Raw genomic sequence first — 24,415 nt, 5'->3', positions numbered from 1 at the left:
GTTGAATGGACATGGGAAATCTGGGGTGGAAAGGAGGAGTGTGCTGTCACAGTACAGGGAGAGCAACTAGGGTCACATAACAATGTATGTATAAAGTTTTGTATGAGAGACTAACTTGAATTGTAAACTTTCATTTAAAGCACAACAATTAAAAAAAAAATCAATTTATGTGGTTCAAAATTCCAAAGTCCAAAAGAGTATATGGAGAAGGTCTCCCTCCCACCCCTGTCCCCCAGCCACCCAGTCTTTCTCCCCACAAGCAACCAGTGCCCCTATTTTGCTGTGCCTCCTTCCAGAGACGTCCTATGCACATGCAAGCAATCATGTGTATAGTTTTCTATTTTTTTACACAAATGGAAGCAGACTATATATACTGTTCTGCATCTTGCTTTTGTCACTTAACATATCTTGGAAATTGTCTTAGTTATCTAGTGCTATAACAGAAATACCACAAGTGGATGCCTTCAACAAAGAGAAATTTATTCTCTCACAGTCTAGTAGGCTACAAATCCAAATTCAGGGCACCAGCTCCAGGGGAAGGCTTTCTTTTCCCTGTCGGCTCTGGAGGAAGGTCCTTGTCATCAATCTTCCCCAGTCTAGGAGATTCTCAGCACAGGAACCCCAGGTCCAAAAGATGCGCTATGCTCCCAGGGCTTCTTTCTTGGTGGTATGAGGTCCCCTGTCTCTCTGCTTGCTTCTCTCTTTTATATCTCAAAAGAGATTGCTTTAAAACACAACCTAATCTTGTAGATTGAGTCCTGTCTCATTACCATAACTTCTGCTAATCCCAACTCATCAACATCATACAGATAGGATTTATAACACACAGGAAAATCACATCAGATGACAAAATGGTGGACAATCACAGTACTGGGAATCATGGCCTAGCCAAGTTGACAGATATTTCTGGGGTACACAATTCAATCCATAAAAGAGATTGTTCCATAACTGTGCATAAAGTTCACCTTTTTTTCTGGCCACATACTATTCCACTGCATGGATGTATCATAATTTAACCAATAACCTGGTGACAGACAGTCTTTTGGCAGTACAAGCAATGCTGCAAAGAATAAGCGATACAGTCCCATTTCATATCTGTGCAGATATGCAAGAGAAATTCCCAGGAGTGGAAATCCCAAGTTAAAGAGAATGGACATTTGTGATTTTGATGGATATTGCCAAATTGCTCTCCATGGAAATGCTACTAATTTCTACCCAGACTTTCTCCAATACTCCATTAAACTTTTTGCTCATTACAAATATAAGTTAAACATAATTTGCAGGGTAGTTTCAGTTTTACATTTCTGTTATTGCAAATGAGGCTGGGAATCTTTTTCATATATTTGCGAGTTCTTTGTATTTCCTTTTCTGCAAAATGTCTGTACAAATCTTTTTGCACATTTTTTTTATTGAGTTGTTGATATTTTGCTTATTGATTTGGAGATTTTTAGATATCAAAATTAGCCCTTTCTCTGTAATATGAATTACAAATATTTTCCCACATTTGTCATCTATCTTTTAACTTTTGCCTGTGATGTTCTTACTATGCATACTTTAACATTTTTAATATTCATTTAAACTTATCAGTCTTTTCTTTTATGGCTTCTGTGTTTTGTTATCATACTTAGAAATGCCTTCCACCCTCCAAAATTATATACGTATCCCAAGAAGGATACAACATGACTTCTTGGTATTCCTGCCAAAAACATATAATCTCAACCCAATCATGAGAGAACATTAAACAAATCAAAATTGAGGGACATTCTACAAAATAACTCACCATTACTCTTCAAAAAACTTCAAGATCATGGGAAAAAAAAAAGAGGGAGAGGAATTGTCTCAGACTGGAAAAAGCCTAAGGAGACACGACAACTAAATGCAATATGAAATCCTGGATTGGAGGATTAGATCCTGAACCAGAAAAACTGGGAAAGCTGACAAAATTCAAACAAGATCTGTAGATGACCTAATAGTATTGTATCAACACTAATTCCCTGGTTTCAATAATTATACCATGGTTATGCAAGATGTTAACATTTGGGGAAGCTGGGCAAAGCATATATAAGAACTCTTATTTTTGCAACTTTTCTGTAGCTCTAAAGTTATTTAAAATAAAAAGTTTTAAAAATCCCAAGTTTTCTTTTATGCTTTTATTTTTTATACTGTAATCTTTAATCTGTCAGTAATAGCAGTGTGATATTGGTACATTTTTCTGCAGATGGCTACTCAATTGTCCTAATACCTTTTATTGACTAATTCCTTTTCCGCCCACTAATTTTAAATGATATCTTTATCATCTACTAATGTATTTGATCTTTTTTCTGGGTTTTCTAGTATGTTCCATTAGTTTATCAAGTCCTGTACCAATAGCACACTGTTTTAATTATTTCATGTTATAGCATAGGAGCCCAGGCTTCTCTTTCTCAAAAGTTCCAGCAAAGGTCCTGGGTTGTCCAAGTTTATACCTGAACCAATCACTGTTGCTGCGTAAGTGGGAAGCTCTTATTGACCAGGCTTGGGCCATGTGACCACCCTGATGGGAGGAAGAGTCAGCCTCATCCTAACCCCCTCAACTCAAAACGGGGGAGGATCTTCCAAAGAAAAATGTAGGTACCATTACAAAAAAAAAAAAAAAAAAAAAAAGATGGATGCTAAATGGACAAAAATGACAATTATCCACCATGATGGAGTCTCAGGATCCAAGGCAAGGCAGGGAAAAGGCAGAGCAGTGACCACAGACGTGGCACTCTGCTACTGCTCCCCAAAACATGGACTATCTCAGCTAATCCTCTCAACAGCCCCATGAGACTTTGCTGTGAACTGACCTAAGCCAACTGGGCTCCTTTGGTAGGTATCTTCTCACCCCTTCCCCCTCACTCCACCACCTGGTAAAAAGTTTAAGGTTTCTGAGAGTTCTGTCACACATACAGGTATTTGCAACAGAAAATTAGCACACAGGCTCAGAACGGTGAATACACCTGCCCTTTAAGCTTCCTGCAGTCTCTGAACCTTGCAGGAAAGGTTCCCCTGAGGCAGATGCAGCATTGCCCCAGGCAGGACCATTATCATCATAGAAGATATCAGGTAATCAACCCAATGGCTGCTCACAGGACCCTTTAGGAATCAAGCCTCAGGGCTGTATCTCAGGGTTTGGGCCCTTTATATTCTCTGTCTCCAGTCATGGCAATGGTGAAGAGGGTTTCTCTAAAGTATTTGAGCCAGTCCTCCTGTCTTGAATACCAGTAATTTCACCAGTGAGAATGTTTTGCCAAAATCCATTATGCTGATTAACAAGCCACTAATGTCCCGAAAACCTATTTTGATGCTAATTGGCAAAGCCTCTGGTGTTGATCAAGAGAGAGCAGAAGGGCTTGTGGATGGGGAAACTGAGGCACAGAAAGGTTAAGTGATCTGCTGCCCATCACACGTCTAAAAGAAGCTGCACTTTGAACCTGGCAGCCTGGCTCCAGGTTCGTTCCCATCTTTGCCTAAACTAGGGCTCATAGAAAAAAAAAAAAAAAAACAACCAAACCCACTGCCATCAAGCCCGTTCCTACTCACATTGATCCTATAGGACAGAGTAGAACTGCCCCACAGGGTTTCCAACGCTATAATCTTTACTGAAGCAGACTGCCACATCTTTCTCCCCACGGAGTGGGTTTAAACTGCTGACCTTTCGATTAGCAGCTGAGCGCTTATCCACTGCACCACCAGAGCTCCTTGGGCTCATAGAAGACAGCCAAAATTTGGAACTAGCAGCATTTAGTTGGTGTTTGAAGATAAAAGGTGGATGAGGTCACCCAAGGAGGAGAGATCACCCACATTTAAGGGGGGGCGGGGGCGGGAGACAACCTGGTATTACGTCACTGACACTGTCAAAACCCGTTGCCTTCGAGGGGATTCCGACTCGCAGCCACCCTACAGGACAGAGGTAACTGCCCTATAGGGTTTCCAAGGCTGTATTCTTTACGAAAGCAGACTGCCACGTCTTTCTCCTGCGGAGTGGCCTTGCGTTCCAGCCAAGTGCTTCACCACTGCGCCGCCAGGGCTCCTACTGACACACTGTATGTAGGTCCTCAGTATTTATTGAATGTGTCTGAGGAGCAGTCAGAACAGTAGGAGGTAAATGAGGGGAACCATTGTTCCTAAGGCAAGCGAAGAAATGATTTCAAAAGAGGGGAGGGGTCTACCTACTAGATGCTGGTCAAAATTAAGTTTGCAGGAGATCTGGATTTAGGAACAAGGACATCACTGGTGATGAGCAGTTTCTGGGGATGGTAGAACGGGTGTACTGGCAAATGTTTAACAACTGATTCTCTGGAAGTATGTTTATATGTTTATTATAAATTTTACTGATATAAAGGACTGTAGTACAGAATTTGCAATAATAATAAATATATATATAATATTCCTTGTTACAAACTCTACACATTGTAACCAGAATTTGACAAATGGAGTTGCATCTCAACTACCAAGCATAGTCCCAACATGAATGTTGGTTGATATATATATTTAATTTATAAGACAAAAATGAAACAACAAAGATGTGTGTTGAAATTTCACTTGTTCTCCAATGACATGAGTAACTTCTCTGCTGAATATGATAATAGTTTCCAAATCATGGGGGACTTTTCTTATCTTTTTTGTGTGGGTTACTCACCATGTAATAGCTACAGATATGACATTTGTAAATTTAATCTGCATCATTAATATTTTCTGCATCACTTTTTTAAATGTAGACAATCAAAAAAGCTTGATTTGTACTTGTCTTAGTTATTTAGTGCTGCTATAACAGGAATACCACAGGTGAATGGCTTTAACAAACAGAAATTCATTATTCACAGTTTAGGACACTAGAAATCGGAATTCAGGGCCTCGGCTCTAGGGAAGGCTTTCTCTCTCTCTCAGCTCTGGAGGAAGGTCCTTGCCTCTTCAACTTCTGTGTCCTGGTTCCTTGGAGATCTCCCTGTGGATTGGCATCAATCTTCCCCCATTTCTCTTCTTGTTTGCTTGTTTAATCTCTCTATATCTCAAAAGAGATTTACTCAAGATAATCCTGCCTCATTAACATAACAAAGACAACTCATTCCCAAATGGAATTATAACCACAGGCATAAAAACAAAAGAAAAAAAAAAACCAAACCCATTGCAGTTGAATGGTTCCAACTTATAGCAACCCTATAACCATAGGCATAGAGGTTAGGATTTACAACACATATTTCGGGGAGACTATTCAATCCATACGGTAGTGTTTGCCAATTTCTGTGGTGTAAATACTCCCACCAAGGGTGGTTTCAAACTACCAACCTGACCTTACTGAATGAGTTGGAAAGAGATGCACAGTAGCAAATCATTATATAGTATTTCCACCATACTGATACAATAAACATAAATATCCTCAAGAGCATAGATAACAGTAAAATAATTAGAAAGCAACAAGTTCTGAGTATTACCTGTTTTTATAATTTATTAAATTGTAAGTGTACATAGTTTAATTTTTAATAATGGCTGTTTTTAACAACCAGCCCATACAGTTCCTGAAAAACAGTCAGCTTTCACAAGCTGGCAGATGAAAGCCAGCCTGCAGTGGGCGTGACTTTTCTGATCAAGCATCTAACCATGGCCAGCAAGGCGCACCTGCCTGGCCTTCCCTTCCAGCCTGCTTCCCTACCTCTGTGCAGCAGCCACACTCCAGAACCTCACTCAAACAGCTCCTGCAAGAGCAACACTTCTCCTGCCATCTTGGATAAATTAATCCCCACTCCCTAGCATCTGGGCACGCAAACAGTTTGCACTCCACTACTAAGAGTTAAGTGCTAGACTACTAGCTGAAAGGTTGGCTGTTTGAACTATGAGTTGAAATTGACTTCACGGCAAATAACATTAACCTAAAGGTTGGCAGTTAGAACCCACCCAGTGGCACTGCGGAAGTAAAGGCCTAGTGATCTGTTTCTGTAAAAATTACAGCCAAGAAAACCCTATGGAGCAATTCTACTCTGTAACACATGGGATCATCATGAGGCAGAACAGACTTTTTTGGTTTTCCTAGCATCTGTAAATCTCCTTTGCTGTACTTGTCACAATCTGCTAATTACTCTGGGAGTAAGGAGGAAATTGTTACTTGTCTGTCTCTTTCACTGGCCATAAGATATATGATAGCAGATGCTGAGTATGGGTCATATCCACATCTAGTCTCCTAGTACCTGTAACAGTGTTTTGCACATAGTACGTGCTCAATAAGTATTCACTGAATGAATGCTCAGAATGAAGGGCAGCCAGAGGGACAGCGGGCCAGGGAAAGATTATCCATGGTGAGGCATGAGGGGCCTTCCTCTGAGGGGCATCACCAGAAAGCATTGCCTTGGATGCCTTTTGCTTATGTGTAGTGGCCTGGGCTCCACCTTTGCAGGGCTAAAAGCATATGGAGAGTTCTCCCTAGATACACTGACCTTCCCCAGTGTCTTAGTCATCTAATGCTGCTATAACAGAAATACCACAAGTGGATGGCTTAAACAAATTTATTCTTTCACAGTTTAGGAGGCTAGAAAGTCTGAATTCAGGGGGCTAGCTCTAAGGGTAGGCTTTATCCCTCTGTCGGCTTTGGGGGAAGATCCTTGTCTCCTTTCAATATCTGTGGGCCTGGCGTTCCTTAGAAATCTCTATGTGTGTTGGCATCAATCTTCCCGTGTCTGGGAGGTTCTCAGGGCAGCGACCTCGAGTTCAAAGGATGAGCTTTGCTCCCAGCTCTCCTTTCTTGGTGTTAGTGAGGTCCCGTCCCTCTCTGCTCCCTTCTCTCTTATAAGATAAAAGGTGTGACTCAAGCAAGGGTGTAACTTGAGTGCATGACTTAAGTAAGGATGTGACTTGAGTCACAATCTCTTGTAAGGCTGTGACTCAAGATACACCCCACACTGATCCTGTCTCATTAACATATAGAGATTAGGATTTACAACACATCACAAAATGGAGGATAATTACATCAGACCGCAAAATGGAGGAGAACCACACAATACTGGGAATTATGGCCTAGCCAAGTAGACATATATTTTTGGGGGACAGAATTCAATCCATGACCTCCAGGAAACATGATCCTGAGACATCTTGTGACATGGTAGAACTTTAGACTCTTGTAACTTGTCTATTTGTTGAACGCCTAAGAGTGTGTATGTGTTTTAGTAACTTTCTTTTAAACATGTTCTTCCCATGTGCTAGCAAGCAGGAGTGGGAGTGGAGTTCTCAACAGATTGCTGACTGAACAACAGGGGTGCTTTGCCAAGTTTCTGGGTGGGGTTCCAACCATCTGGGAAGTCACACCCGGGGCAGGTGACCCGTCTTGCCATAGTAATATGGAAGACTTGACAAAAGATGACCATCTGTGACACCAAGTATGACCGACACCAGTTATCATTTTCTAGAAAATCCAAGATGTGCAAAAGGATTCTTTGCTCATTTTAGTTTTTGAAATGAAAAGCAATGTAATATTAACAAATAATTAAATTATGGAGTTTACAAATATGTATAAGATTACTGGTGATAAAAGTTTCCAGAGAAGTCAGAGTCCCTGCCAAGTGAGAAGCCAGCCCAGAAGAGAAAGGAACTCATCTGTATAATGATGCTCCTAAGTCAGACGCTAAATGATTGACAGAAATTTAACCATAAAAATAATTCAGCAGCAAAATCACCAGCAGATGGTTCCCACTTCATATAGTTGGGGAAACTGAGAACCTGAGACTGTATGTAAGGTCACAGACAGGGACAGATTACCCAATCAGCAAGGTAAGCAAGAAAATAGGGGCACCAGTTGTCCAAAGCAAAGACCCATAGGTGCCAAGCAGACAGGACACAAGGAAAAGCAGGCACCGCAGTGGAAAGGAACCGGCAGGGCACTAAATGAAACTGATACCAGCTCCAACGTGTGAGAATGTGCCGACGGAAGATAAAGCTCACACAGGGTCACAACGGAGAGACCAATTTTACTCATGTAGGCATGTATGATTCCATAATAGAAGATAAAATACAATGAATCTTTACCAATGTTAAAATTGCTTTACACATATTCCTAATTGTAATGATCACAAACCGCACAACAGAATGCTCATTTTCGTCCCTAAAGAGACTTAAAAACCCTCAGCATACAATGATTCAAGAAAGACTCGATTCAATATCCTTATTATGTATGGAAGTAGATATTGTTCAGCAGCTTAACTGTGACAAAATCATTGAAGAATTTTTAAGAGCAAGGAATAGAAATGTTTTTAATTACAACACGTTAGAGATGAAAGAGCTATCTAAAAATAAAATATAGTAATTTGTTGTAATATTTGTTTTCTGATCAAGTTTTTCTTTTATGACATATTTTCATTTCTTCATTTATAATTATAGCATTTATTACAAAACAAATATCACAATTGAATCATAAGGCATTTAAAGCAAAATCGGTGAAAGTCAATTTTTCATTGTGGGCAATCAAGGTAATTTTTGCATTGTTGAAACAGCTAAGTTCACTGACCCATTTTCTTTGTAGTAGAATATGTGAAATATTCTTTTTGTAGAAAATATGCTATATAGTAAAAAATCCTACTACCCAATATCCACTAAAAATTTTATCCTCCAGTTCATCTCATTCCACTAAAATGTCTTGCAGTTATTTTAGAACTCAGTTGCCATGGGTAGCTAAAAGACCCATACACACAATGTATATAATATATAACTCACATAACCTGTTCTACTGCGTAAGCTGAGTAAGGATCTCCAATTTCTCCACGCAGCCATAAAAACGCAATTCAAAAAACAAAAGCTTGTGACTACGACAGTAAAACCGCACAAAGAACACTAATACACAACAAACATAAAAAACACAAACCTTCCACGTTACTATTCAGAACAAAACTTGTAACTAATTTTTCCACACACAAACTGAAAAAAAGAGATCGTCAGCAAAATCAGATAGGAGCAATCAGGATGTTGCAAGTCCTGATTACGCGGAAACATTAATCACATTTCATGCGAGCTCCAATCATCATGTTATATCTGTTCTCCTAAAGGAGAAACAGGTAAGGATTAACCTTACTGACGATAAAAACTCCTCCTCGCCACTCTGTACTTCGTAAAACAGATTCCGCTATTAGTTAGGGTGAGTAGAAAACTCGTTAGCCAGAGCAACCTAACGTTATTTTGGTTCCTCCACTTCTGTAGCTATCTTTCTTCGTGGACTTTTTTTTTTAAATACATTTTTTTTTCACTCGGCTTCCGAAAAACAATAAACTGATTCCTCCCAGAATGCTCCACTTAATTACGCGCTGGGAGCCGCAACCCCACGCATCCCCTTATTTACATAACTCCACCCACTCCCTTCCGCCAGATGTCTACCGTAATAACTAAAATAAAAGATACCTGCAATTTTAAGGTCTGCAAGGCTGGAAAACAGCCTTCCGTTTCTTTAAGTAGTTTGGCCACCCTGAATCTCCCTTGAAATTTTTATAAGTCTTTAAAAGAAAAAAATTTTATTATGTATTAGGTGACAGTTTACACAGCAAATTAGACTCCCCTTTAACAATTTTTATACAAATTGTTCCGTGACATTGGTTAGAATTTTCGCATGTGTCAGCATTCTCATTTCCATTCTGTTTCCATTTATCTAGCTAGCTTCCCTGCCCCTCCTTGCGTTCTCACCTTTACTTTTCGATAAATGTTGACCGTTTGGCCTCATCTAGTTGATTTTTTTAAGGGAGCACATTCCTGACGGGTGATATTGTTTCCAATTCTTAACATAAATCTTGATCTCACTAAAAATATATTTTATTATAAAATACTAAATAAAACGCGACTACTCCTAGACTCGGAAGATAAATCCCAACACTGACATCCTCCTCCAGATGCAGTTTCAGGGTGACGACGGAAGTCTATGCTTTCCTGCCCCTCATTCCTCTGGGCTTTGTCCCTCCATTCCCATCAGGAAGGTGATCACAAAGGTTTCTTTTTCAGTCCAAAGACGGTGACGAATAATGCCATTTCAGTGACAGCTGGGAGGGCGCTGTGGGAGGTAGGTGGTGGATTCAGGGACCCTTAATAAAAATCCTTAAATCCCCAAACCAGAGACCCCACACCCCGAGTGTATCGTGGAAAACTTCAGGATATTGAGTGAATCTGGTATCTCACACACAGGGGACACCTTCAGATTTGAGGTAAACCTCCCTTCCCCATCCCCAAATACCTCACCTGCAGAAGACAAAAATGTACCAGTACGTGGTGCACTCCCAACTCTCGAATATGAAGAAGGACAGGGCCACTGATGCACTACAGTGTGCCCCGATGGCTTGGGTACACACTAGAGTCAAAGAAAGCCTTGGGATTGGCAGGTAGTGATGGGCCAGAAAAAGCCCGTGGTGAGGCTGGCATCTGTGCTCAGGTTAATCTCTAGCTCCCTCATCACACTGCAAGGATCAGAGCCTGCAGCCCAGCCTTCTGAGTTTTAGGACAGCCATGTGAGTAGAAGCCAGAGCCGAGGCTGCATAACTGGGACCTCAGGCTATCCCCACCCCATTATTAGGAGGCAGGCTGAACCCTCCAGGTGAGGTAAGAGTAGGCTCCCCACCTACCCCCAGGCCACACAGGCATGCTCACAGCAACTTGATGCACGTAGCTGGAATCCCAGTCTACCTCCTGGGACTCCTGGCCCACAATTCAGGTGTCAAGGGCCTTTGCTGATCCATGTCCCTCACTTCCTGTCTTTTCTGAGTTCCCATATTGCTTTATATCCTTCCACAGTCCTATAGCATAGTGCTTATTGCACTGCATTACAAGGTTTGTCTGTCTCCTTCCTCTTCAAGGGGAGGTGTTTTACTCCCATTTCTGGATCTCCAGTGTCTGGAGTGTAGCAGGAGCTTAACACGTATTTGAAGACTGTATTAAACCCCTCATATTGCCTAAGAAGATGTTTCCACTGGAGAGATTTTGTTTACCCCCTAGGACAAATACTACTGGGTCAGAAAAGCCTAGTTAGATGGCTGAGGGGAGTCGGGTTGGAAACGGGCTGGGTGGAAAAGGTGCGCAGGTGGAAAGGATACAGATGAGACTCTGGGTGCTGTTGAACATGGAAACTCCCGAGAAGAAACCAGCCAACTCCACTGCAAAGAGGCCCAGGGTGACAGAGAGAGCTGCCACTAGCCTGCAGGGAGAAAGGCAGTGGGCTCAGCCCTTCATGACTTTTTCTAAGACCCCTCCACTCCCACCACCGCTTCAATCTGACCACCCCGCTCCAAGAGCTTACTGGATATCCTGCTTCTCGTACTCCTCGGGGGTGAACGTGAGAGGCAGGCAGGCCTGGATGTTGCTGTCCTGGGGAGCCGGGCAGAGAGGAAGAAAAGTGTGAAAAGGGGGCGGGCTGCGTGTCAGGCGTGGGGTGGCGGGGGATGGGGGAGGCCAAACGGGTTGATGCTGAAAAGTCCTAGGGAAGGGGCGGGGTAGGGCTGGGACTATCCGAGGTGGGGATAGGCGTGGCGAGGGAGCGGCCGTAGGTCTTACCCTGGACCAGAATAAAGTGATGACGACAACCAGATGTGCCAGGAGCGTCAGGAAGCGAGAAGGCACGAGTCCCGAGACCCGGCCCATGGTCCCCGGGAACAGGGGTACCGCCCAGAGCAGACACGGTGGGCTGCCAAGCTGCAAGCTCCAAGCGGGTCACTCCCGAGGCCCGCACCGCCCCCCTCAGTCCCACCCCCGGCAAGCGCGCAAAAATTCGTGCGCCTCCTTCCCGCCCGTGCTGGCACCGCCCACTTGCCTTGGCAACTGCGTAAGTAGGGGCTGGTCCCCGTTCTCTAGAAATCTCGCGAGAGCAGTAATCTCGAGCTGCCATGGGCTCGTCGAAGAGCGTGCGTCTGAGTTTCGCTGAAGCTGGTCGCAAGCTGGAACTGACTCGGCTGCCAGCTCCCGCGCACTGCCGAATCTGCCCGGCCAGGCTGGCTGATAGAAACTCGGCCTGCCGTAGCCCGGGGACGCCCCTTCCTCCTCACATGCCCACGCAGGAGGCGGCCAAGCCTCCAACCTTGGCTACGGTGCCCAGGATGACCTATCACCGAAGATCGCTGCCACCGCCACGCCGGGTTTAGGGCACTGGTGTGTACGTATAGATTGATAGACAAAGATAAAGCAATGTCTGGGTGAAAGCACGTGAGAATTTCTTGTAGTACTTTTGCAATTTTTTTGTAAATCAAAATAAAACGTTTAAACCAACGCACCTTTTCAACAACAAGCTATTTTGTAGATACGGATTGCTGTTTTTAAATTTTGATTTGATTTTGTTTTATAATTACGTTAAACATTTACATGGTTCCATAGTGAAATCTACCCAAAAAAAGTACATTCAGAGAAGTCAGGCCTCCATTCCTGTCCCCTCCACCCTCCATCTCAGGTAAACGATTTTATTAGTTTTCAGTTTATCTTTCCGTTTATATATATATATATATATACACACACACACGTGTAAATATATATACACACTATAACCAAAAACCAAACCATAGCAACCATATAGGACAGAGTAGAACTGTCCAATAGAGTTTCCAAGGAGCAGCTGATGGATTCAAACTGCCAGCCTTTTGGTTAGCAGCTGTTGCTCTTAACCACTGCACCACCATGACTCCATGTACACTATAGACACACACATACAAACACACACACGCATATATATACAATAGACACACATTCTTGGTAATAGTAATTTTTAATTTATAACATAGTTGAAAACTTTAGTGTCCACTGCCTGATTTGAACCTCAACTCCAGAAAGCAAGCTGGATAGGAATAATCTTCATTTTATATAATAAAGGCCCAGAGAGGTTAAGCAACTTACCAAAGTAACAGAGCTGATAAGTGGCAGAGACAGACTCTCTCAGGTCAAAGCCCATTATCTGGATGATAACACCAACAGGGACTGAGACTAAGAAAAAGCCGCCAGTGGGCTGGCAGGCAATTAGGAGAGCAAGAGAAGTATTTCTAGAAGGAAGGGTAATTAACTGTGGAGTGTGGTGTCTTTTAAACCTTACTATCTACGAGGCAGTCGTTTGAACAGAACAAGGAGCTATGTGATGGTTTAAAATCAAAAAAGATGTGCAGCAGGGTTGTATCCTTTCACCATACTTATTCAGTCTGTATGCTGAGCAGATAATCTGAGAAGCTGGTCTATATAAAGAGGAACAGTGCATCAGGATTGGAGGAAGACTCATTAATAACCTGTTATATGCAGACGACACAACCTTACTTGCCAAAAGTGAGGAGGACTTGAAGCACTTACTGATGAAGACCAAAGACCACAGCCGTCAGTATGGATTATACCTCAACATAAAGAAAATCCTCACAACAACTGGACCAATAAGCGACATCATGATAAATGGAGAAAATATTAAAGTTGTGAAGGATTTCATTTTACTTGGATCAACAGTTAACACCCATGGAAGCAGCAGTCAAGAAATCAAACAATGTATTGCATTGGGCAAATCTGCTACAAAAGACCTCTTTAAAATCTTAAAGATGTCACTTTGATACTAAGGTGCACCTGACCCAAGCTAGGGTATTTTCAGTCACCTCATATGCATGTGAAAGCTGGACAGTGAAAAAGGAAGACCGAAGAAGAATTGACACATTTGAATTTTGATGTTGGTGAAAAATATTGACTATACCATGGACTGACAGAAGAACAAACAAATCTGTCTTGGAAGAAGTACAGCCAGAATGCTTCTTAGCAGCAAGGATGGCGAGACTTTTTGTCTTGCTTACTTTGGACATGTTATCAGGAGGGATGAATCCTGGAGAAGGGCATCATATTTGGTAAAGTAGAGGGTCAGTGAAAAAGAGGAAGACCCTCAACAAGATGGATTGACACAATGCGCTTAAACATATCTGATATTATGAGGATGGCGCAGGACCAGGCAGTATTTCTTTCTGGTGTTCATAGGGTGGCTATGAGTCAGAACTGACTCCATGGCACCTAACAACAAACAATATCTATGAGGTAGATAGGAAACTGAGGCACAGAGCAGTATATTTACCTACCTGAGGTCACAGAGCCTGCAGTTGGTGACACCAGGCTTCAAACCCAGTCTGACTTGAGAATCTGAGCTTTTAGCCACCAGACTCTTACCTTTCACCAGTCCTCATTATAATTTGTAATCATTTGATTTATTATTTATTGTGTCTTTCCTACTAGAACAAAACAAATGAATGCAACAAATAAATGAAGTCCCCTTGAGGTCAAAGCCCAGGAGAGCCACTGCCATTCTGAAGTGCATGTAGGTGGGTTGTGGGAGGAGGAGGAGTAGATCAGCAGCTACTCAGCTTCAATCAGTTGTCTTGAGGAAACCAAGTCCAGAGTTGCCAGATTCCTTGCTTTTTTATTTTTTCAAGAGAGACCAGAAATCTAGCTTCTTATTTCAATTCTAAATGTTGGCCTTCAATTTAAAAATGAAAAAATTAGAAGAAAAAAAAATAACCTTCATGGCAATAGATTAACCAGCCTTCAACCTCTGGACTAGCCCTATCCAATAGAACTTTCTGTGATAATGGAAATATTCCATATTGTCTATGTTCAGTATGGTAGCCAGCTAGCTCCATCTGGCTGTTAAACCCTTGAAGTGTGGCTAGTGGGACTGAGAAAATGAAAATTTTTTAAAATTTAATTCAGTTAGCCCCATGTGGCTAAACCTGTGACCGTTGCCGTCGAGTCAATTCTTATAAGTACCCTATAGGACAGAGTAGTACTGTCCCATAGCGTTTCCAAGGAGCAGCTGATGGATTCAAATTGCCAGCCTTTTGGTTAGCAGCCGAGGTGAGTTTAGGCAACTGTAAATGAGTCAGCTTGGTTGTCACATGGGAGGTGAGAGGAGAGTGACTGAAGAATTAGGCAAAGATCAGATATTAATAATAACAACAATAACAATCGAGTGACTTCTACCAGCCAGCCTCTGAGCACTTTATCTCTAGTAAATAAACTAGTAAAAAGCCAAAACCAAACCAAGCCCTTTGCTGTCAAGTCGGACTCATAGCGACCCTATAGGACGGAGTAGAACTGCCCCATAAGGTTTCCAAAGAGCACCTGGTGGATTTGAAGTGCGTACGTTTTGGCTAGCAGCCAAACTCTTAACCACTATGCCACCAGGGTTTCCAAATAAACTAATAGTCGTATATTATTATTATTACTGTCTTAGTCACCTAGTGGGACAGAGCCCCCACAGTGCTATATTCTTTACCTGGCTTCCTCCCCTACAGTGTTGTATTGAAAAATCGTTTCCTTTGCTGGCCTCCCCCTCCCCCAGCTTTGCATGTGAATCCTGCTTTTGCTTGGAGGTTATATGTAAACCCCATTGTGCCTGCATAGTATGATTAAGAATGTTGCTGATGTAACTTGCATGAACTTCCCACTTGTAAACAGCTTTAAAAGTAACTTGCCTGCCCACCCTTGGCGAGCAGTCTTGGCAGCAGCTCCGCCTGACTCCTTTTCCTTGTATAACGAAGTAAAGGTGGCTTTCCTATTCTCCCACCTTGGTCTCTCGTTTATGGGCCAATAGAAGTCATGCTGAGCAAGAACATGGGGTTTCCACCCGGTAACACTAGTGCTGCTATAACAGAAATACCACAAGTAGATGGCTTTAACAAAGAGAAATGTATTCTCTCACAGTTTAGGAGGCCAGAAGTCCAAATTCAGGGTGCCAGCTCTAGGGGAAGTCTTTCTCTTTCTGTCGGTTCTGGTGGAAGATCTTTGTCATCAATCTTCCCCTGGTCTAGGAGCTTCTCAGCGCAGGAACGTCAGGTCCAAAGGACTTGCTCTGCTCCCGGCTCTGCTTTCTTAATGGTATGAGGTGTCCCCCTCCCTCCCCCCACCTCCCAAGGCTCTCTGCTTGCTTGTTTTATATCTCAAAGATTAGGCTGACTCAAGACACAACCTAATCTTGTAGATTGGGTCCTGCCTGATTAACACCATAGGGTAGGATTTACAACACATAGGAAAATCACATCAAATCACATAATGGTGGATAATCACACAATACTGGGAACTGAGAATCATGGCCTAGCCAAGTTGACACACATTTTTGGGGGACACAATTCAATCCATAACAATTACCATTTTACAGATGTAGACACTGAGGCACAGAAAGGTTCAATAAGTAGCCCAAATTACACAGCTAGTAAGTAGCGAAGCCTGTATATGAATCCTAGCAACCTGGTTCCAGAGCCCACATACTTAATCACTACACTCTATCACTTGACCTTGTGGGCCAACCTTCATCCCAAAGGTGATGTGGCACTGATTTGAAGCTGAGGAGTGATGGAATCATGTTTGAATTTTACAGAGATGATTCTCTTGTCTATTCTGGAGGCAAGGAGAACAGAGAGGAGTCTATTATAATAATGGATCAAAAGAAGCTGGGGGATGGCAATGCGAAAGGAGAATGAGGACTGACAGGAGAATTATTAAGGAAACCGACAGGACTTGGTGGCTAATTGGAAATTGGAATTGAGGGAACGGGAAGAGTCAAGGTTGAGTCCTAGCCTCAGCTTTGCCATTCACTGAGAGTGCAGAAGGATTGGGAAAGAAGGTCGACAGGGTCAAGTGGAGGTGTCTAATAGGCACCGGATGTCTGGGTCTAGAAGGGGGGTGGTATGGAGAGGGGTGGAATTCAGGGGCCCTCAGCACACAGTGATAGCTGAAGCCAGGGAACATGCACGGCATGAGACAAAATAGAACTCTGAGGATTTAAGGTGAGGACAGAAAAAAGAGGGATGAGAGGGGTGGGGCTGGCGGAGGGGCGGGTTAAGGGAGCCAAGCAGACAAGCGTCATGACAACCAAAGAAGATTCTTAGAGGAGATGTTGCCCTGAGTCCATTAAGGCCAGGCCGGAGAAGCGTCTGCAGGCTTTGACATTTCTGTGGTCCCTGAAAACTTTTGGTAGGGCCACTGTGCAGAATGCGCAAAAATTAGGCTTGGAAGGCAAGCAGCGAGATACTGCATGACCTTCTCTCCCGTCGAAGCCTATTGAACTCCTCTTATCCTTCCAGAAGCGATTAGAATGTCTTTCCAGTTTGGGCTATTTCTCTGCAGAGGTCCCAGCTCAAAGGTCCCAGCTCTGTCTAGCTACCCACTAGCTGTCTTCTGACTGATGGGTCCCCATTAGTCTCAGAGTAGAACTGTTCTCCACAGGGTTTTCAATGGCTGATTTTTCAAAAAGTAGACTTGAACCTCCAAACTTTTGGTTAGCAGCCGAGTATGTTAACCGTTTGCACCACCCAGGATCTCCTTCCTGTGTCTTGCTAGGGGAGCTTTAAAAAATACTAACGTTCGCAGTGATAGAAATTAGAACAATGATTGCCTCTCGGAAGACGGGGATGGATTGGGAAGGGATAGAACTTTCTGGGGTGATGAAACTATCCTGTGTCTTGAAGAGTTGTGGGTTGCACGGGTGTATGCGTTTGTCAAAACTCATCAAACTGTACACTTAAGATCTGTGCATTTCACTATATGTAAATTATACAAAAATATCTACCTGGACCATTTAAATCAGAATCTCCAAGCCTGGGGCTTGTGCGTGGCTATTGTTTAAGGCTCCGCAGGAGATTGTAAGGTGCAGCCAGGGAGAAGGCGCACTGATGGAGGAGTTAAATCTCTCACTTCTTCAGGTGCCTTGGGCTCTGGTATGGCTCCATCACATTTTGCCTGGTATCTGTCCTTCCATCCGATTCTGGGCAGGTCTGTCTCAGCTGGGCTGTGTGTGGCGACCCTAGTTGTATGCAGGACTCTGAAGTCGGAGTCGGACGAACTGCTGAGCCGGGAGGCCGTAAAACCACTGCCCTGTCCGTGCAGCCCGCCTCTGTTCACCCTACGGAATGGGTGGGAGAACGTAGGCACCACTTTGAGTGTTTTGACAAAGGAAAGAAAGTTTTCGGCTCTCGCGCCTAGGCCGCCTGCACGGCAGACACCTGGCTGACCAGAGATCATAAGGAAATCTGAGAAACTGTACATACAGCTGACCTCGTGGCGCAACGGTAGCGCGTCTGACTCCAGATCAGAAGGTTGCGTGTTCAAGTCACGTCGGGGTCAGTTCTTCTTTTCCTTCGCTTCGTCAGTTCATTTTTCTCATTTTCAGCTACGTCCGATCCCGAGTGCCCAGGTCAGGGACGAAGAAGCACCTCTTAGGGGCCGGGAGGGCAGGGTTTCCGGCGCAAAGTTCCGAGGCCGCACCGTCGGAGAAACACAGCGATCTCGCAGTGGTTTTTCCGGCGGATCAGGGTGCCCTAAGTGTGGGTGGATAGCCGTGCTCCTGAGCACAGGCGCACGTTCGAGATCCATTAGCCTGGGGGGAGGAGTGCCAGGCGCTCGCGGGGCGAGGAGGCCACTCTGAGCTTAGGGGTGCTGGACATGCTTCTTCAGAGTTCACGACGTGGGCTGTCCTTACAAGCAGGAACAAAAGTTCAGACCCCAGAGAAGAAACTTAGGGACGTCTTCTTGTAGACGAGGTGGCCGAGTGGTTAAGGCGATGGACTGCTAATCCATTGTGCTCTGCACGCGTGGGTTCGAATCCCATCCTCGTCGGTCTGCAGCTACTGCTGTTCACGTCTGTTGGTTTTGTTTTTTGAATCCTTTCACTATGTCTGCGTCACCGCTGCACCCTTTCTCGCCTTCAGCGGTGTTTTTCGTCCCTTCCACTCCATTCTTCAATAGGGCAGAAGGTCAAAAGAAATATATAGTCCTTCCCCCACAAACCAGGGGGCTGACTCCGCCAAGTAAACAAGGTGCAATCGTTTTTTAGGGGGTGCCGTGGCTTAGTTGGTTAAAGCGCCTGTCTAGTAAACAGGAGATCCTGGGTTCGACTCCCAGCGGTGCCTCCGGTATATCGTTTGATTTTGCTAAAGACCTCATGCTACCTGCCAGCAGATTTCCCTTGGCATCCAGTATAAAAATTTTCCTTCATAACCATCGTTCCCCTTCCAAGTAATCCGCCAGGTGTTCGCAGGCTTTTTCCATTTCAGGTAGGGTGCATGCTTAGGCGTGGTTGCTGCGTGCGTCTTGCGGCTCATGAACCCCATGCTTGCGCTTCGACCTGCCCCAAGAGCCAGAGACACATTATCTGTGTTCGTCAGTACGGCAGTTTAGCTGTTACTTCTCAAAATGCTCAGCTAGTCAGTTTCCGCTTTCCACTTGCACGCCTCCTAAAGCAAGCCTATCCCCTCTGAGATTTACCTAGAGACTTGCCTGATCAGTTTTGTGAGTTTTACATAATTTCCTACAGACATTTGTCGACGGAGCGGCCGGTTAGCTCAGTTGGTTAGAGCGTGGTGCTAATAACGCCAAGGTCGCGGGTTCGATCCCCGTACGGGCCAAGATTCTAATTTTAAGACCTACAGGTTTTACCCTTAGAAACAAATACGTAACGGAGGAAGGCTTATACAGCAACATACCCCCAATACGAGTATTTCACATGCAAAAGGGAAAGCAGTTGGATTTCGGCTCAAAGTGTCCGGAGGAGGGGGAAGGTTTACAGAAGGCGGAGATCCTTCAATGATCTCGCTTTACAAATCTCGACTTTAGTGGGTCTCCTGAAACTTACGATGCGAACTGTAAACATAAGACTGCCAGGGGCTGGGAAAAGGACTGTTTTAAACCATAAATGTATCACTGATCAGCCGAGTGTGGGAAATGGAGCTGAGAAGTGGTCCCAGTCTTCTTCCAGAGCCAAGCTGTCCCATCCGCCCAGTCGCTGTTTGCCCACTTAAGACCTAAGAAGACCGTCCCTTTCCTCCCTCTTCCAGAGTAACTTGTTTCCATTTCTGCTTTTAATGGGTTTCTGGGAGTGTCTGATTATCTGTGTCTTGCCTTCCACCTCAGATCCTGCTGCTTAAGATTAGGAACCGTTATCTTCCCCTCCTAGAATGGAACCACCCCCAGCACCAGCCCTGGCCCCAAGGGAGCTCCAAAGCAAAAGACCCCCCCCTCAGTCCCATTCCTCTTGCTCCGCAAGCCCCGCAACCCCACACAGACGCAGCCTCAGTCTTAGCAGTAGCAGCACTTTAATTCCACAAAACTCAGAAAGCCAAAACTGATTAGAACACTCCACAACAGGTGGGCTTCAAAACCAGCAACAATTCTACCTGAACCCTGAGAGCAGTGAGACACCTCTCACCTGATCCCCTTCACCGTGAGATGAACTCCTCTGAACTCTGCCTTGCTTCTGGCTAGGGAAGTGGTATGGTAGGGGGAGAGGGCAGAAACAGAAGGTTGTCCATCTGCAGGTGTGCATCCTTGCTTGCATGGGGTGTGGCCAAGGTCCACTTAAGCTTCTAAAGCCCCTGGCACCTGAGATGTGGCCACTGGAGTCAGGGTGGCCACAGTGGGGGTGGGGCCTCCTCTGTTCCCCTCTCTTGATCACATAACGGAGTCGTGTCTCCACCTTCAAGCCGAAATCTAAAGTCCTGGGTTCCCAAGGACGGTGCTCTAGCTAGGAAAGAAAGTCGTGGAGAATAGGGTAGCTACAGATTGCCAGTTGAATATATAAGCAGAGCATCATCCCCTCCCTCCAAGAGAGGAATTAGGACTTCCCATTTACACCCGCCTAAGGCTCAGCGATTAGGCGCCAGACTGTTAAATGCATCTGGAAGAGCCTCCAACGCATACAGGTCTCCCCTCCGGACAGTCCCCACCAGGGCTCCTTGAGTCCTTAAGGGTCCTGCTGGGCCCTGTCCCCGTCCGGCCTGGCCGCTCCTGCCCTCCTGGTCACTTGCACAGTGCCTCCAACACCTCCAGTGTGCGTCGGATGTCTCGGACTTGGCGCGCCAGTCCCTGAACCGGCTGTAGCGCCCGCTCCAGCTCCTCGCAGCGCGCCAGCAGGGTGTACATGCCTTTGATGCTCATGTCCACGGCTTCTCCTAAGGAGTCCACGGCGTCGCGGTAGGTCTGGATGCAGCCCACGCTCAGCGCTGTCAGCTCCTGCACCGCGCCACCCAGCCCGCGGAGCAGACGGTCTACCCGGCCGCCCAGCTCCCGACTCAGCCGCTCCAGGTCCCGCAGCACGTCGGGGTCGATAGGCGGGATGGCCGGAGTGGAAGCAGGCGTTGGGCAGGGCCGCGCAGGGGCAGGTAGCGGGGGTTGAGGGGCGCCGCTCAGACGGATCTTGAGTTGCAGGTTGTTGGCCACAAAGTGGGTGAGGTCGCCGTGGCGGCTCACTGTGCCCTCGAGCTCCAGGGCGCTGGAAATAGTGGCGCGGCGCCCGCCGCCTGCGCCGGCCTCGGCACCCCCTGCAGACCCGGCGCCGCCGCACGCTCCGCTTAGCCCATCCAGGCTGCGGCTGTCCTGAAGGCGGCTGGAGAACAAGCGGCCAGTCCTGCTGGCCGCCACTACCTCTTCGCTGTCCTCCCGCTGCTGCTGCTGCTCAATATTCATTCCGCCCCCTCCCGGACTCCCTCGACGGCAGAACCTCTCGGATGCAGGCTCGTCCTCCGGCGGCTCAGGGTCCTGGTGTTGGGAAGAAGGGGGCAGGTCGTGTTCCGAACCCGGCTCCTCCCGGCGGCTCCGGGGCCCAGCCTCGTCCTCCCGCGCTTCCCGTTCCGACCGGTGGACTACGCTGCAGCTCGAAGTCTTCGGGGACGCCCTGGGGTGGCGGCTCGCGCCCCCAACGTTCTCGGCCTCTTCCTTCTCGGAGAGCCTGAGGTCTGAGGGTGGCTCAGAGGATGTTCGGGCGGGCCCACCGCCGAAGATCGCGGCCTGGTGTTTCCCTAGAGCCGTGGGGTCCGCCTCCGCCCCAGGCCGCCCCCAGGACGACTCCATACTGCAGGTGGGGGCCGGAACCGAGGAATTGGTTTGCCCCGGCTTTGGAGACGTTGGCGGCGCCTTTAAGGGGCGTTGGTAGAAGCGCCCCGATTGGCAGCATTGGCAGCAGGCTGACAATGGTAAGGACAGGAAGAGCACTTTGATTGGTCGTGGCGACTAGAAAGTCCCGGAAGAAGAGCTGTTATTGAACTGCCAAACACACGTGAGCGCAAAGGAGGTGGAGAGAAGGAGGTGACAGCTGCGCTCGTCGTCCGGCGCGTTCGAGAAGTTGAGGGGGTGGATCTTAAAGACGAAGGTCCTGAAATACCGGAGTCCCGTGGGTTCGGGGCCTAGACTTTTTCTACCCACAGTTGTACTCCCCTCAATTGCTTAGCAAACCCGCAAAGTGAGACTAGACGTGCGGTTTCCTGGAGAGGTTCTTTGGACCGAAATAGTATATCCTGCTTGGACTATCCTCTTGAACAGCACCTTGTTGGTCAAGAAGGATGGAACCAGAAGTATCCGCAGAGCATGAATTCTTCATTCCATCGTCCTCGGATGACAGATCTAGGAGAGGAACTGGCCAGAGTGTCTCGTGGTGCATGCAGGGGGCTTACAGACTCTCCTGTGCTCTTGTCTCCTGCCTCCTCCACACTGAGAGTCTCTCTCCTCCTGAAAGATAGGATGTGATTTTGCCACCAGGTAAAATATTCACTCAATGAAATAAGCACGGCTTTTTATAAGTTTTTGTTGCTGGTTGTAGTTGAGTCGATTCTGACTAATGGCGACCCCAAGTGTGCAGAGTTAGAACTGGGCTTCTTAGGGTTTTCAAAGCTGTAACCTTTTGCAAGCAGATTGCCAGGCCTTATATTGAGTTACCTCTCGGTGGATTTGAACCGCCAAGCTTTCTATTAGTCGGCCAGGAAATAAAGTGTTGTGATAGAAAATAACTGAGAAGGCATTAGTGTAGATAGGGGATCAGGAAAGTCCTCTTTGATGAGAAAACATTTCACTGAAAACAACGGGAATGAGCCAGGCACATTCCAGGCCCAGGGAGGAATAATTTGTGCTGAGTCCCAGAGACAAGGAACAAAGTTAAGGAACTAGAGGACGGTAGCGGGAGAAATTGGAGCTAAAACAAAATGGGCAAGGGGGAGAATTTGGAGCAATGAGACTGTAAAAGCAGGCAGGGATCACATCTTGCAGGGCCTTGTAGTTCCTGTGAGAGAATGGAGACTTTTTTCTCAGTGCAGTGGTGCAGCAGACACCGGAAAGGATGCAAATTGCAATACATAGCCAAAGCCCTGTAAATACAAGTGGATTACTAAAGCTCCTTCAGCTGATAAAGGATGTGGCTGCTCTTATCTGGATAGAGGGATGACCTGAGGCAGTGTCCTATCAGCATTCAGAAGTGCAACTCCCCAGAATCTCCCAGCAACTCCCCAACTCCAAGCCCCTGCTATGATCTTAGCCAGCCAACCCTGATGACAGCAGCTCGCCGTTTCAGCAGACTTGAGGAGCCCACGATTGCCAGCTCTCTGTATTTTATAGTCACCCGCGACCTGGTGAAACCACCATCATTCTTCTGCTGTAAAAAAAAAACAAACAAAAAAACAAAAACAAAAAAAAGCCCATACACATATGGGCTGGGTAGATATTCCTTAGATGTTGGGGGAACCTCCCTTGAGAATGGGAAGTTGGGCATAGGAAAAGGAGTGATGTGATGGAATTCATGTTTGGGGATTACTGACTGTTGTGGAAAATGTTTGGAAGAGGGTAAGGGGACAGGAGACCAGTGAGGAGACTTGTATTCATCCAAGTGCGAAGTGATGGTGGCTCAGTCTAGCATGGTGGCAACAGAATTGGGCATGTGGACATATTCTAGAGGTATCTTTTTTTTAAATAATATTTTGTGTTTAAGGTGAAAGTTTACACAGCAAATTCGGTTCCCATTTAACAATTTCAACACTCTGAATGTATCTTGAAGGTTGTAGTAGATAAATGTTTGGCTACCCAACATCTCCTCATGGATGGCAAGCTCGGCACTCCTCACTCCTTGAGGTTTTGGTGAGATGGCAGACTCCCATCCACATCCAGGATTAGGCACATGACCCAAACCTGGCCAGTCAGAGTGCTTCACTCTTCTGACTGCGGATTGGCTCAGGGATGGGCACATGACCCAGGGTGGGACCAGTAAAAGCCCTCCCAGAACACAACAGATTGTCCCTGACAGAGAGGGAGAAAAGTAGGGTGCAGAACTCAAATTCTAGTAAAAAGACCAGATTTAATGGTCTGATGGAGACTGAAGGAACCCCAGAAGACATGGCCCCCACACTCTCTGTTAACCTAGAACTAAAACCATTTCTGAAGCCAACTCCAGACAAAGATTAGACTGGACTATAAGAAATAAAATGATACTTGTGAGGAGTGTGCTTCTTAGTTCAAGTAGATACATGAGACTAAATGGGCAGCTCTTGGCCGGAGGCGAGCTAAGAAGGCAGAAAGGGATAGGAACTGGTTGAATGGACATGGGAAATCGGGGGGTGGAAAGGAGGAGTGTATTGTCACATTATAGAGATAGCAACTAGGGTCACATAACAATGTGTGTATAAATTTTTGTATGAGC

At 45.7% G+C, this 24,415-nt stretch overlaps 2 protein-coding genes and 5 non-coding genes across 8 annotated transcripts; 4 read left to right on the top strand and 3 right to left on the bottom strand.

Moving 5' to 3' along the window:
• Positions 1-8,813: 8,813 nt before the first annotated feature.
• TMEM107 (transmembrane protein 107) lies at positions 8,814-11,718 on the bottom strand. 2 transcript variants are annotated; one of them, XM_004376002.2, is made up of 5 exons: positions 11,524-11,718; positions 11,270-11,337; positions 11,067-11,167; positions 10,219-10,315; positions 8,814-10,033 (listed from the first exon to the last, which is right to left on the bottom strand). In XM_004376002.2, the coding sequence occupies exons 1-5, from the start codon at positions 11,608-11,610 to the stop codon at positions 9,964-9,966; spliced, it is 423 nt and encodes a 140-aa protein (XP_004376059.1). In that variant the 5' UTR covers positions 11,611-11,718; the 3' UTR covers positions 8,814-9,963. The 2 variants fall into 2 exon arrangements, with proteins under 2 accessions (XP_004376059.1, XP_023586850.1); XM_023731082.1 differs by lacking the exons at positions 10,219-10,315; positions 11,067-11,167.
• LOC111820524 (U8 small nucleolar RNA) lies at positions 8,942-9,076 on the bottom strand. The gene has a single exon (XR_002824077.1). It is a non-coding gene; the product is annotated as a U8 small nucleolar RNA (small nucleolar RNA).
• A 6,297-nt stretch (positions 11,719-18,015) lies between the features above and the next one.
• Positions 18,016-18,087, top strand: TRNAW-CCA (transfer RNA tryptophan (anticodon CCA)). The gene has a single exon. It is a non-coding gene; the product is annotated as a tRNA-Trp (tRNA).
• A 410-nt stretch (positions 18,088-18,497) lies between these two features.
• TRNAS-GCU (transfer RNA serine (anticodon GCU)) lies at positions 18,498-18,579 on the top strand. The gene has a single exon. It is a non-coding gene; the product is annotated as a tRNA-Ser (tRNA).
• Positions 18,580-18,798: 219 nt separating this feature from the next.
• On the top strand, positions 18,799-18,872 carry TRNAT-AGU (transfer RNA threonine (anticodon AGU)). The gene has a single exon. It is a non-coding gene; the product is annotated as a tRNA-Thr (tRNA).
• Positions 18,873-19,293: 421 nt separating this feature from the next.
• Positions 19,294-19,367, top strand: TRNAI-AAU (transfer RNA isoleucine (anticodon AAU)). The gene has a single exon. It is a non-coding gene; the product is annotated as a tRNA-Ile (tRNA).
• A 622-nt stretch (positions 19,368-19,989) lies between these two features.
• Positions 19,990-22,023, bottom strand: BORCS6 (BLOC-1 related complex subunit 6). Its single transcript, XM_004376001.2, has one exon. It carries the CDS (start codon positions 21,805-21,807, stop codon positions 20,758-20,760), a length of 1,050 nt encoding a protein of 349 aa, XP_004376058.1. The 5' UTR covers positions 21,808-22,023; the 3' UTR covers positions 19,990-20,757.
• Positions 22,024-24,415: the final 2,392 nt, after the last annotated feature.

Source organism: Trichechus manatus, unplaced genomic scaffold (genome assembly GCF_000243295.1).
Source record: "Trichechus manatus latirostris isolate Lorelei unplaced genomic scaffold, TriManLat1.0 scaffold00040, whole genome shotgun sequence".
Classification (NCBI taxonomy): domain Eukaryota; kingdom Metazoa; phylum Chordata; class Mammalia; order Sirenia; family Trichechidae; genus Trichechus; species Trichechus manatus.
The sequence above is the reverse complement of the archived record's forward strand: the minus strand, read 5'-3'. Positions and strand labels throughout refer to the sequence as shown.